General features: G+C 40.4%; 1 protein-coding gene across 2 annotated transcripts in view; it reads right to left on the bottom strand.

Annotated features, from left to right (window-relative positions):
• pnpla7b (patatin-like phospholipase domain containing 7b) overlaps nt 1-14,767 on the bottom strand; it is a 322,850-nt gene that overhangs the window by 272,780 nt on the left and 35,303 nt on the right. For both annotated transcript variants that reach the window (XM_048558715.2, XM_048558716.2), the window contains 3 exons: nt 10,135-10,222; nt 4,829-4,911; nt 1,963-2,051 (listed from right to left, as the gene is read on the bottom strand). In XM_048558715.2, the coding sequence (XP_048414672.1) occupies nt 1,963-2,051; nt 4,829-4,911; nt 10,135-10,222 (260 nt within the window). The remainder of the gene's footprint in view (nt 1-1,962; nt 2,052-4,828; nt 4,912-10,134; nt 10,223-14,767) is intronic.

Genomic DNA, 14,767 nt, shown 5'->3' with positions numbered 1-14,767 from the left:
AAAAGCAGAATGTGGGCACATTGAGGACAACAGTGTGTTATGTATGTACAACTATCAACAGCTGTTGATAGCAATGACAAAAACCACAAAGGTAAGTAAATTATATCAGATTTTTAAAAAAATCATTATGGGATTCGAGCTTGGTTGGAAAGACCAGTACATGTTGTCCAGCTCAAACTTCCCTTTTACCTAGTGGCTTGCTACATATACTATTTCAGAGGGCAGTCAAAGTCAACCACAATGCTATGGGTCTAGAGTCACATGTAGGCCAGGCCAGCTACAGATGGCAGATTTCCATAACTAAAGGACATTAGTGAATCAGATGGGGGTCTCACCACAATCAACAATAGTTATCACAGTCACCACTACTGAGACTGACTTGTATTCCAGGTTTATTAATTGAAATCAAAATCACCAACCACTGCGTTGGATTTGAACACACATGCACCCAAAACCAGTGACACTGCCACTAAGCTACCATCACTTTTTAAAATACTTAGTCATATCTACTAAAACAAAACATTATTTTGACTGAAAATCTTTGCACTTTTCTGTTGGCTGCAGCCAAGTTAGGTTCAATTCCAAGCCTGCTGTGTTGATTTTGTTCAATAATTTTGTTGTCATTTACATGGGTACCAACTTAATTACCTTCAAATTCCACAATCAAGCTAACCCAGTATGAATCACTACACTATATGTTGTTTATCTTCATATTAAATGCATCAAATCAGGAAAAGTCAAGCCACTCCCTCCCATTTCTCCTTATGGTCAGTGTCTAAATACTATTCAATCCTCTGTTGCATTCACAAAACATTTCTTTGTCCTTGTGCGGCGATACGTTGACGTAAAATTTCAACCTACCACTTTCTTCGTCACAATACTGCAGATTTTTAATCTATTCAATCATGATTGCAGCAAAATGTCAGGGCACAGAAAGGAAGAAATACGTCACTATTCACACTGGGTTAGAGTTTTCAAATTCTAGTTGCAGAGATTTTCCACAGGCTAAAGGATAAATCACCTGTGCATCTTTTCAAAGTGAGGAACTGTGCAAAACTCCAGGTTGGAAAGGGTAGTGGAAATGAATTGTGACTCAAGCCAGAACTCATTGGCATTACAATAAAAGCACTTGAAATCTGACATACATCCAGGGCCAGATGACATTAACCATTCAAGCTTCTGGCTCACTGCCTATTTGATTAAACCAACTCCTAATCATTAGTCTTGTAAAATACTCTTCTAAACTTATTCCTTACTGTGACAGGCTATACACAAAGGTACACAAAAGGGGGCATAAGAAATTAGGAATGTTTGAAGTCCAGTCCTGCTGTAATGTAGAAAACACAGCAACTCAGCTACACACAGAGAGCTCACAACAAATGTAAACTCATCAATAAGCAAATAATCTGGTCCAGTGACAGGGAAATGTTGACCAGGGCATTGGAACTAACTTATCTGTACATTCTCAAAATCATATGCATTGAGGGGGAGCCTTTTTAAAACATCTCACCCTCAGTATAAAATGACCACGCATACAGTACTATGTGCTCAAGTACATTTTATTAGTTCCAGCCTAGCCATTAAACCAGATGCATCTCTAGAATACACACTCAGGAACTAGGACTCCAGGGTCTCACTGGCAATCTCTCCCTGGATCTCAACACTTGCTGTTGTAACCAAATCACAGTGAAAGCCATAAGGTACTGGAGGAGAGAACAATTTGAGCCAATTTCCAATGGCGTTTCTATGATATATCTTAAAATGGAAGATATTTAATAAACAATGATGTTGCTTAATTGAGGAAGAGACACTAGTTGACACAGAATATCCATTCAGATCATTACTAATGAGATACAAGAGAGCAACTGAGCAGGTGTCACACAGAGTCCACCATTTCGCCCCTTCCCTCCCCTTCATTAGGATTAATTATTAATAAACTAAAGCAATTTGCACAGGATGTACCTTCTAGCCAGGTTCAGTACCTTCTGCCTCTTCCTCAACCTCTGACGAGGCACATTGTTCCCGACCAGTGATGAGGTAGACAGTTTCACCTGGGTTTTAAAGAAATGCAGATTAATTAGCAGCAAAATCATTCTGTACTGTTTAAGTGTTCTTACTCCATTTGCTTTTTATGTGCAACCTGGTAATTTACTTATAAATGATTAAATCATGCATTTTAGAAGAACTCCATCAAAATCCTACCATCTGCGCAATTAATTTTAGTATTAACAAGCTAAAGTCATAAAACACAATCAAACATCTCATCATTATTGGTTGTCCCTTGCAAGTAACGACGACTCTCTTTCACTCTCAGAGTGAGTCCTTAGGTGGATGTACAGTCCAGTACAACTTCCGCAGGCTCTGTTACACCTGGGGCAGGTGGTGGTCTCAGGAAGGGATGGTGTGACATCTACCTGAAATCTAAACCTATGGTGCAATGGATAAATGCAATGATGGTGTTTCATTCCATACAGAACAGCACCAACCTATGGTCATTAATGCAGTTAACCTTAATACACATTGCTAAGGAAAAAGAGAAAGAAAGAGATTGATAAAGGAGAAAGTAATATTTCCTACCTCTTGGATGAAACAACAATAAAACATAACCTACACAGAAGTGTAAAAAGATAAAGAAGGGGGAACCCAACAACTAACTCCCAATTCCTTTGAAAATCTCAATGAAACGGTTCCCAAAATTGTGGAGTTATTACTCAAAGTAAACTTCACAAGACTAACAGTGAAGTATTCAAACCTAGAACACTAATCTAAATTTGTGTTCATTTGTAAGAAACAAGCACCACCTTCTGGTGCTTATGAGGTAGTACCAATATATCCCACACTTTTTACGCTGTACTTATCAAGCATAGACAGATTGTGTAACAGAATACTTCCCATTCGTCCAAACACACACAGGAGATACTGTGTAGCATGATTTAGAACATATTATTGTTTTGTGCCTGTCTCCAATAAAAGATTCCTGTTGTAACAATATAATACAATGCCATTTCTACACTGCCAGAGACAAGCCACCAAACAGCACAGATTTTGCCCCCACACCTCCTCCCTCACCCCTATCCCAGGCACCAAGATGACATTCCACATTAAGCAGAGGTTCACCTGCACATCTGCCAATGTGATATACTGCATCCACTGTACCCGGTGTGGCTTCCTCTACATTGGGGAAACCAAGCAGAGGCTTGGGGACCGCTTTGCAGAACACCTCCGCTCAGTTCGCAACAAACAACTGCACCTCCCAGTCGCAAACCATTTCCACTCCCCCTCCCATTCTTTAGATGACATGTCCATCATGGGCCTCCTGCAGTGCTACAATGAGGCCACCCGAAGGTTGCAGGAACAGCAACTCATATTCCGCCTGGGAACCCTGCAGCCTAATGGTATCAATGTGGACTTCACCAGTTTCAAAATCTCCCCTTCCCCCACCGCATCCCTAAACCAACCCAGTTCGTCCCCTCCCCCCACTGCATCCCAAAACCAGTCCAACCTGTCTCTGCTTCCCCAACCTGTTCTTCCTCTCACCCATCCCTTCCTCCCACCCCAAGCCGCACCCCCATCTACCTACTAACCTCATCCCACCTCCTTGACCTGTCCGTCTTCCCTGGACTGACCTATCCCCTCCCTACCTCCCCACCTATACTCTCTCCACCTATCTTCTTTTCTCTCCATCATCGGCCCGCCTCCCCCCTCTCCCTATTTATTCCAGAACCCTCATCCCATCCCCCTCTCTGATGAAGGGTCTAGGCCCGAAACGTCAGCTTTTGTGCTCCTGAGATGGTGCTTGGCCTGCTGTGTTCATCCAGCCTCACATTTTATTATCTTGGATTCTCCAGCATCTGCAGTTCCCACTATCTCAGAATTTGGGCAGGTTGTTTTGGTTTGCGGACCATTCCCACTGGAATCTTGGGTTAATAATCTGCATTCATTTCATGTAGGACCTCTTAGAGGAAGGAAGAGGAGCTGTGCGAGTAGTTTACATTCCATCAGCCTAAGTTGTACACAAGACTAACTCCGAGAGAAGAAAAACAAATAAATTGCACCAATAACTGTAAAATAAAAATCACACACCATTGCAACAGGTAATTGGCAATACCAAAACAGATATGTCAAAAATCAGCAGGAACAAACTTCAGCCATTCAACAAAGTCACACAGTAGCTCAGTAGTTGGCACTGCAATCTCGCAGCTCCAAAGACCCAGGTTCCATTCATCCTTGGGTGACCCTCTGTATGGAGTGTGCACATTCTCCTTGTATCTGTGTGGGTTTCCTCCGGGCGCTCTAGTTTCCTCCCAAAGTCCAAAGATGTGCAGGTTAGGTGGATTGGTCGTGCTAAATTGCCCATAATGTCAAAGGGTGTGCTCGATGGACTAGCCATGGAAATGTACAGTTATAGGATAAGGGCGAGGAATGGGTCTGGGTGGGATGTTCTTTGGAGGATCAGTGTGGACTCAATGGACCAAATGGCCTGCTTCCACACTATAGGGATTCTATGATCCCATCTAAATAAGACCATGCTGTTATTAGTGTAGGCTCACATTGCCACCAATTTCCCTAGCCCTCCCCACAAATGCTCTCCATCATAAATTAAAATAATTCAAGGTATAACATTTGGTGGAAATGTTTCACCGTTCAGTATCAAAGGCAGAGAAATGGAAACTATATCACTGACTCAGAGTCATAACAGATTAGAACAAATATAACATCTATGTAAACACATTTAAATGGCAGGAAGTGAAGTAATTACACAAGATAGGTAGGCCTTAAAGGCCTTTTCAAACCATCTGACAGATTTGGCCCCATGGCAAAAAATTACCTTTCTCATGATTTTTCTTCCATAAAACATCACCTTGTCCCTCTTCCGGAACCTGTACCTAGTCACACCCTGCTGTTGCTGTTCTGCAAGGGAAATCAAAAACATGGATGTGAGCACATTACCCAAAAAGCACTTTTACAGAAAGAGTGCTTAAAGCAATCAATCATTCAATAGGGAGGACATTACTCTTAGCTGTGAAAACACGCACAGACTTTTAACTGAAACTGCCCTGGCATTACTGCCAGAAGTATCAGACCCGAAAACGGAGCAAGAACTTCTGTTTTTGAATTTGGAGATATTTTCAGCATTAAAATTGCGATTGCAGCCAATGCCCATCAATTAGAAGGACTGCTGTGGACATCATATTGAAGCAGGGTCAGGCTCTGCTGTATTGACCCTATGACTGAATATTCCACTCATATCACAAATACTGGCTCCTGTGCTGTTGCCAAAGGGGACTGCGGATCTCTGGGTTTCACTCAATTATTTATCCCCCAACCAGCATTAAAATTGTCTGGTCTTCCACCTCGCTTACATTTATGCAAAACTGACAATCACATTTGCCTATGCTACAGATTCTCATTCACCAAAAAGGGTAAAGAATCTCGGTCTATTGTCTCATCAGAAAGATGGTACTGTCTTCAGTGCAGCATTCTATCAGTCATGATCTGAGGAAGCAGGTGTGTTGAGACCAGACTCGAATGATCTTGCTCAGAACAAAACAGGCAGAAGCACTTTCCATGCCTTTCATCCTGCTTTCTATACTCACCTTTGTTATCCATAGATATTTAATCTAATAGTAATGTGGAGTACTCACAAATGGAAAACTGTGAGGGATACTACAGGTTTGTAAAGAGTACAGTAAATAGAAACGGGAATCTCCATCTGTGTTCATTATACCTCATTAGGAAAAGCAATTGCACATCTCAAATTTAATCAAGAGTCTCCATGTACTCTACGTGGCTTGCAAACCAGCTCGCAAAAGTGTCAAGAGCTAAAAGATCAGAATAGAAAGATTTTTTTTCTCATGCAGGAAGAGTTAATGTCTTCAATTAACATTTGCCAAAGTCACTGATTTAACCTGAAAGCTAAGCTGAACCATGAAGCAGGATTCCTCTCCATTTGCCGGTAGGTAATTGAACCAGAAGAACATCTATGCAGACCTTTAGAAATCTACTGAGCTCTTAACATTTTTAGTGCAATATCAGAATCACTTTTACAAAGCAGTCAAGGTTAAGAATGTAATATAGTGCAGATAGTACAAAATTCACATAGGAGGGTTGAGAATAGATTGCAGCAACTGCTAAATGTTAAAAGTTTTGCTCAACACTGAATGATTGGGAATGCATAATGTAATAATTAAAGTTGCTATCGCCCCAAAGAATCACAGGGCTGCTCTCTCATTAAAGAGAAAGGAGGGTTGAAAAAAAAGGCCTTTCATGGTGGCATCCCCCATGATGTTGGGTGTCACTTTGCATCACAAACTAGCGGTCCAGACAATTGAGCTAACTACAGTGCCAAGCTCCAATAATTTAACATTTTGCTCGTAACAACTTCTAAGCCCCCAAACTCTATTCCCATCATCTACAAGGACAAGAGTACAACAGAATTGTTCCACCGGCCAGGATAAATGCACACCTAACAACTCTGGCCAGTGACAAAATTTCTCATCCCCTTTGATGACTAGTTCCCCATTTACAGATATTTTGCAATCAATTTGTTCAGATGCATACCTCTGAAGCAGGTGGGACTTGAACTCTGACCTTTTTGGCACTGCAACACCAGAGCACTTCCTATACATATGCATCCAATTCAAACCCAACTAGCTGTTAATTTTTTCTGTTTATTTATTCACGGGATGAGGGCATCACTGGCATTTATTGCCCATTCCTAATTACCCAGAGGGCAGTTAAGAGTCAACCACATTGCTGTGGATCCAGAGTCACATGTAGCCCAGACCAGATAAGGATGGCAGTTTCCTTCTCTAAAGGATATTAGTGAACCAGATGGGTTTTTCCAAGAATTACAATGAATTCATGGTCATCATTAGATTCTTAATTCCAGATATTTATTGATTTCAAATTCCACCATCTGCCATGGTGGGATTGAAACCTGGGTCCCAGAACATTATCTGGGTCTCCAGATTAAGAGTCTGTGATAATACCACTAGGTCAGCACCTCCCCAAAATATATCCGTCAGCCACGGGCTGTTCGGTGCAGCAGTAATGTCCCACCTGCTCCAAAAGATCTACCATATTTGGATACATTCATTAAAAATATCTATATCCATCACCCATTCCCTTACACTATTAGGTCACAGGCGTTCCTTCAGACTATATTAGATGACAACAAATAACTGTGTCTCCAGTACAGGTATTAGTCTAGTAAACCTTCTTTGAATTTCTTCCAAACATACACATTGGTCCTTGAATAAAGAGAACAACACTGCTCAGTAGTGTCACCAATTGTATTCAATACCCCTCATAATAAATGCTAATATTCTTTTAGTTTTCTTAAATCTGTTTTACCTGCATGTAACCTTTTGTAATTTGTGCACCAGGACACCAGAGTCTTGCTTCTGCAAAGCTCTGCAATCTCTTATCATTAAGATAATACACATTATACTTCTTGCCCAAATAGACAATTTCATACTTTCCACATTGCACTCCATTTGGCAAAGTTTTGCCCACTCACTCAATCTGTAACTGTTGTAGCTTCCTTAGGTCCTCTTCACAACTTACTTTTACAACATCACTGCTTACTAAGTGTAAGCAGCAATTTAACAAGTACACTTTTGGTTCCTTCATCCAAGTCATATATGGAAATTGTAAAGGTGAATGCCCCAGCCCTGAGAGAAACACAAACAGGAACAGGAGTGCATGTTTGACACATCAAACCTGCTCCACCATTCAATAGGATTATGGCTGATCTTCTTTCTCAATGCCAAACTCCCACTCTTCTATAGCCCTTGATGCCTTTAATATTTGTAAATCTATTTATTTCTTAAATATTCTAGTCCACCACCCTAACTGAAAAAAATCTCTCATCTCAGACCTAAATGGCTTATCTCGAATCCTGAGTCAGTGGCACTTTGTTCTAAACATCTTACTCCTAGCCAGGGAAATAACATCCGTGCATTGAATTCGTCCAGCCCTGGCAGAATTTTAGACATTTCAATGATATCCCCTGCCTTATTCTTATACACTCCAACAGACATAGCCTAGCTAATTCAATCTCTACACATACAATAGTGCCATCCCAAGGATTCACTCTGGTGAAACTTCAATACACAAACACCAACCATGACAAGTATATCCTATCTTAGCTAGGGAAAAGGAAACGTCACAATACTCCAGGTGTGGTCTCACCAAGGTACAGCTGCAGTAAGACATCCTTGCTCCTACCCTCAAATCCTCTTGCAATGAAGGTCAACAACCACTTGCCTGCTGAACTACCGACACCTGTTTCATCCATGTCACAAGTCACTCATCAGATATTGCAACCTGAAAATGACCTATATATATCATCATTAGCCAATAATCTATCCATGCCGACATTTTACACCCTATCCCATGAGCTTCTTTTTTACCCCTGTAATTACCTTTGATACGGCAACTATCAAATGCATTCTAATCAAAGAACTGCACCTCTGTAAAGGTTCCCCTTTACCCAGAGCACATTATCACCTCCACTAACTAATAAAAGTGATTAAACATGACATTCCTTTCACAAAACCATGTTGACTTTTCAAATTACCTTGAATCTTTCCAAGTGCCCTGCCATAATGTTTTTACTATTAACTTCTAACATCTGCCTTATTTCAAATATTAAGTTATCTGGCCTGTAGTTCCCTGATTTCTGTCTCTTTCTTTTTTTCCAATAGAGAAGTTACATTCGTTAATTTCTCCAAATCTAGACAATGTTCAAAAATTAAAAACAATCCATTACCTACCTCACTGACCACTCTACTTGACACTATGATCCAGAGACCTGTCAGGCTGCAATTCCAACAATTTGCTCAGTGCCATTTCCCAGGCGATTATAATAGAGCTGCTCCCTCCCTTCCAATTCAACAACTTGCAGCTATTACAACGAAGATTGATGAAAAATACCTATTCAACCCAACTCATTGTCCGTAAATGAATTCATGAGATCATCTATAGTAGGACCAATGGTCACTTTCTGAACTCATCCTCTTTAAACGACTATGGGAAACGCTTTTCATTTTATATTTCAAGCTAGCTTTCTCTTCTACTGATTTTGTCCCACTTTATTAATCTTTTAAACAATCTTTGCCATATTTCATGTTGTCTAATCTTCTGATCTTCCAACCACCTTTGCACAATTATTTGGTTTAAGTCTGTAACTATCTTGAGCTTTTTTTTTAAATTTAATTAGACAGTGCTTCCTGCCATTGGGATTTTTCTTTCTTATCAGGATTTATGTATTCTGTGCATCCAAAATATTCCCTTAAACATCTGCATCTCTACTGATCTACCCTTTCATCTAAATTGCCAGCTTACTTCAGCTGGCTTTGCTTTAATACCTAATTGTCCTCATCAAAGTTTAAAATTTTATTCTTGAATCCACTCTTCTCTTGCTCAAACTGAATGATGTGATTGCTGTTATTTAGTGGTTTTTGTCTGTAACCAGGTAACTAGAACTCACCTCACCAGCAGATTAATCTATTGATTCCAAATAATTGTAGATATTCTTATCAAGCCCATAACTGCCATGGTGAAGCATTAGCTTTAATTTGACAGAACTTATATTCCAACATAGAGAAACGGAGTAAAGAAGGTGACTTCATAATAACATAATAGTTATTATGATTATGCATCTACTTTAGCAGTGATGGTCTGAGGAATCAGAACCTGCTGAACAGCAAATTAAAACCTGGGGCAATACAATGTTTAACACAATGAAGAAATAACACCTAGGCAAAAAGGTGGGCTCTCTCATTGTTCTTTATTAGCCTGCACAATAGCGGACTTCCTGTTCATAGCTCAGAGTATGCTCACAACCCCTAAAATGACGGACTGAAGCGTGAATATCGTCTAACTACTGGTGCTCTGTCACAAGATGGTAGATGGTATATCTGCCTGCAAAAACATTGCATTGTTCCACAATCGTGTCCTGTAAGGAAGAAAATTAATACAAGTTTACTGATATTTAAAAGAAAATTTTTAAAAATGAGTTGACTTGGAAAATGTTTTACTTTTGAAAAAGTGATTTGGTGGGGACTGGGTGGCACAATATGCTATCATATCAAACTATTTGGTTAGCACTATCTAGGCTTTACTTACTGGATTGCTTCACTCTTCTGTAGATGAAAAATACAACAATTGCTACTATAAGAACAGCAGCAAGCGCTCCAATCATCATTCCTGTCAGCTGCAAAATAAAGGAAAATATTTAATCAAAATACTGAATAATCACATGTTGTGCTCATTTTGATATCAAACCACGTGTTCCTATATACCATTGGTCACCTTACCAACCACCCCAATGCTTTTCCTCCTTTAACCCTGTCATACTAGAACTTGAAGGTTCATCCCACGATCCTACCCTCTGAGACTAAGAGTCTCTTGGGCTATGACTCTGTTGGGACTATGACCTTTTAGCTCTGATCCCTGCTTCAAGTGTAGCTTTCAACCTGGGCACACAGGAGCACAGAGTAAGCACTGTGGCAGGTCCCTATTCACTGTCTGCCATCCAGCACCTTGATCGAGTGACAGCTGTTCACGTCAGCCTAGAAACTGGTTACTGGCAATCTATTCAACCATGTGGAGCAAGACAGAAGAGTCCCGTCTTATTTATCCCCCTGCCAAGTGTTTACACACCCTTTACATTGTAATTGCCAACCATCAATCAGAAACCAATTCGTACACATTATCTATAGGCCTAGTTAAGGTCGGCTAATACAGCACAAACTTTCTGGCCCGTTTGGCTTGACATTATACTGTCTAATGCTATTATCCAGAGGACGAAGCAATTTTCAAAAGCTGTGTTTTAAAATGAATAATTCAATTTTATTACAGAGCGCACATGGTATATTCAAATCACAGATGAGGCCAAACAGCTTATCATAACTACGGTATCACTATGTTCTATATCTCAATTCATCCCACTCCGCTCCCCTGCTCCTCCCTCACAATCTTGCACTTTTCACCCGTTAGCTGAATATGCTGTTGAACTTTGAGGGCTATGATTGTATCGGTTTCCACTATTCTTACAGACAATGCATTCCAGATCATAACTTGCTGTACAAAGCACATTATCTCCCTCTCACTCTTCTACAATTACCTGTACCTCAAATCCACATTCTCGGGTTATTGCCACTTCTGAGTGTAGAAAATTTCTCCTTGTTTATTCTTTTTAAAAAAAAACTCATTTTGAACTTTTCTAATAAATTTCCCAACAAACCACCTGATTTTACAACAGCAATCCCCTGCTTCTCCAGTCTCTATGCATAACTAATGTCAGTCATCACTGACAAAACTCTAGCCAATCTTTTCTGCAGTTTCCAAAGCCTTGGAAATAGTAGGTGGAAGGCCCAAAATTAGATAGTACTCCAGCTGAGATCTAACTGTTCATTAATAAAACAAATTCCTTGTTTTTGTCATTTTAAGACTCTGCTTATGGAAGTCCAAGGACCCATGTGAGTTCTTTGCTCATCTTGTCCTACCTGTTTTGTTTACGTTGCCTGTTCTCATTGTTCCTTCCAAAATACATCACAAATCTATTTATAACAAGCCTAGTCCAACTACCTAAACTTTGCTGACATCATAAATAAGTACTACTATGTTTCTGAGCCCTTAGTTTGTGTCCTCTACTTAATCCACACTCAAACACATGCCTAAGGTTTTGGAGTAGATCTGTAGCTCGGGTTGTGGGTGTTGAGGTTGGTTGGCTCACCGAGCTGGTTTGTTGTTTTGCAGACGTTTCATTACCCTGCTTACCAAGAGGTAAGAAGAATACCTCTTCCAAGTGTTCAAGGATAATGGATATTCAAAGAACTGGGTCAGAAGATGCTACAGGAACAGCATCAGAAAGACTCTGCATGCCCCGGCACACTCATCACACTACCCTACATCAGGAACACATCAGAAACACTTCAGAACGCACCACAAGACTTCTACGACTGCTGGGCATCAGAGTGGCACACAAACCCACATCAACCCTATGACGAGTGCTCACCCGCACTAAAGACCCACTCCCTGCCATGTAGATGACATTGGTCCTGTCCAAGATCCCCTGGGGAGACTGCGAGAAACACTACTTCGGACAAACAGGAAGAAAACTAACAACAAGAGTACATGAACACCAACTGGCTACAAAAAGGCACGACCAAGGCTCACTCATCTCAATCCACACGGACAAGGAGAACCATGGCTTTGACTGGGACAACACCAAAATCCTGGGACAGGCTAGGCAGAGAAAAGCACAAGAATTCCTAGAAGCCTGGCACTCCACGAAGCACACTATTAATAAACACATTGAACTCGACCCCATATACACTGCCCTACGGAGGTAAACCCGGAAGTGAGGCAACCCATCTCAACAAATCCCAGAGTTTAAAAGCCAGTCGGGAAAACATACAAACTCTTCATCGGAGGCTGCACTGAGGATGTTACCCAGCACGGTAACGAAACGTCTGCAAGACAACAAAACAGCTTGGTGAGCCAACCAACCTCAAACATATAGCATTTTCCTTGGTTTAAGCCTGCAAAGGATTTGCATGTCTGCCCTTGCAACATCATTCTGCTCAACGAAACTGTAAATGTTCAAAGGTTACTGAAAACCATCATAAACATTGATATCTTGGTGGCACTAGATATAGCAGTTTTATTCTAGTAACACACTACATTCGAAGACTCTATTACTCAGCAGGTCCATAGATACCAACACAGTGCACTTAATTCAATGAGTATTTTCTATTTCTGAACTATAACTCAACAGTAAAGGATAAACTCTGGATTCAATTTGGTACAACACCTGCGGGTGTTCAAGAGTTCAGCCAGCAACACCAATTCCTCTATATCCTGGGCCTAATGTTTCTTGGGATGTGGATCACTTGTTTAACATTGTCCAGCTGTCATCATGTCCATGCCCTCCCATCTCCTGCATAAAACAGTATTGCTACCGTGATCCACGAGCAGTAACACATGCACGAGAGGGAATACTGTCAGGAAACCAGAGCCTCCTTTGTGCTATTAAACTGTTCCATTCTTGTCCGGTTTTTATCCTAAAAATAAAACTCAAGATGGTTTGTATTATCGTAGAAGACATACCAGCTGGCAAAAATGTTTGGACTGATCGTCAGTAGGAATCCAAAGGCAACTGGGTAGAGGAGGAAGGCAGCAAGAAAAGGAGTAGAGGCGCATAAAAATTGATTCATACAGACGTAAAACATAGGATTCCAGAATGGACATTTTGGGGGTGTTGTTCCATCTCCCACTCAAAGCGAATCAACTGCCAGGTAGAAAATGCCGCTCTAGTTTAAAAGTGCAGCCTGTGTGAGAAGGTTTACTCAAATGTTGCATGGTCTAAGAAACAGAACCTTCAGACTAACGTCAATCAAAGTGGAGCTTGTAGACAAGCCCAGAGAAGACTACATGTCACCCCATGATTATACAGCCTTGAGTCAGGACACTTGTAGGGAGTGTTATATAAAGAAAATACAAGAGAGCAGTTTCTACTAGCAGGGAGGATGGTAATCAGAGGACGAAGATATAAAATAAGCCACAAAAAGTCATGGAGCAGATGCGGCATACAGGTGAATTTAAATTATGATTGTGTACCCCCCTCAAACTCTAAACAGCAAGGTACTGTTCAATTTACTCCCTTCCCCGTTCATGGCCCTCACTGAGATGGGCTGAAGATTGCACCACAAAACCTAGTTTCTGGATTCCAATTTTTTAAATGAACCAACAGTAAAACCCTTTAAAATTAAATCAAGGATAGACTTTGTGAACAAAACATTCAAAATATAAGAAATAGCTTTGCTATTTCATTCACACACACTAACATACAATGTGGCAGAAAAGAGGAAGGGAAGAAAGTTACAACTTGTGAATTTCTCAAAATTCGAAGATAGTGGTATGAGCCTCGCAGTTATCAATGACATGTTTGCCGATCAACCAAAATGCTAGTTAACAACTGGCTTGAGCAGTTCATGCGAAGAATTCATTGCAAGTAGATACTTCAGTGACATAATCCAGAGGGTCTAATTGCACAGTGGGCTACAGCAATTGTGGGACATGCAGGGAAGGCACTGGTAAATACAAATAATGATTGAATGTTGAGGGTGTGAACCAAGAAGTGAGGTACACAGGCTGACAGAATAGGGTGATGAAATACATAACTAGAAAATACAAAGCAAGTTATGATAAAGGGACCTAAAGTGATTCTTGTGTCAGCTAACCCGTCACAAATTACTAAGTAAAACCTCTGATAATGCAAGGATGAGATCGTGAGGCAGCAGTTATGACTGTCAGAAGTGGAAATAAACCTGCAACTCAAATAAGACAATTAAATAAAAGCCACAGAACAATCTTGTATCAGAACAAACAAACAGTCATTCTCTTCACTATGAAGATTTAATGGCTGCCAATAAACTAGTAAAAGGAAAAACAAAGGGAGTTAGATAACTTCAGAGAATTTGGTGTTTATTCTGAAGCAAGTAAAAACCAGCTTTGTCACATAAACGAACTGCACTGCGAGGAGTTTCAAAAATGAATGAGGAGATTCAAATCAGAACAATCTTTTCATATTTGGCTACATATTCCCTGGAGCAAAGGTCAGTCAATCAACACCAAAAAGTCTTTCTGAAACAAACCAAAGAATCAGATGCAGAAGGAAAGCTAAACAAACATGTCCATATGATGCCTCTAAGGTGTTGTACTTTTCAGTGAGATATGTTTGCTAAAAATAGAT

This window comes from Stegostoma tigrinum, chromosome 29, assembly GCF_030684315.1.
Source record: "Stegostoma tigrinum isolate sSteTig4 chromosome 29, sSteTig4.hap1, whole genome shotgun sequence".
In the NCBI taxonomy this organism is placed as follows: domain Eukaryota; kingdom Metazoa; phylum Chordata; class Chondrichthyes; order Orectolobiformes; family Stegostomatidae; genus Stegostoma; species Stegostoma tigrinum.
This window is presented reverse-complemented; position numbering and strand designations above follow the sequence as displayed.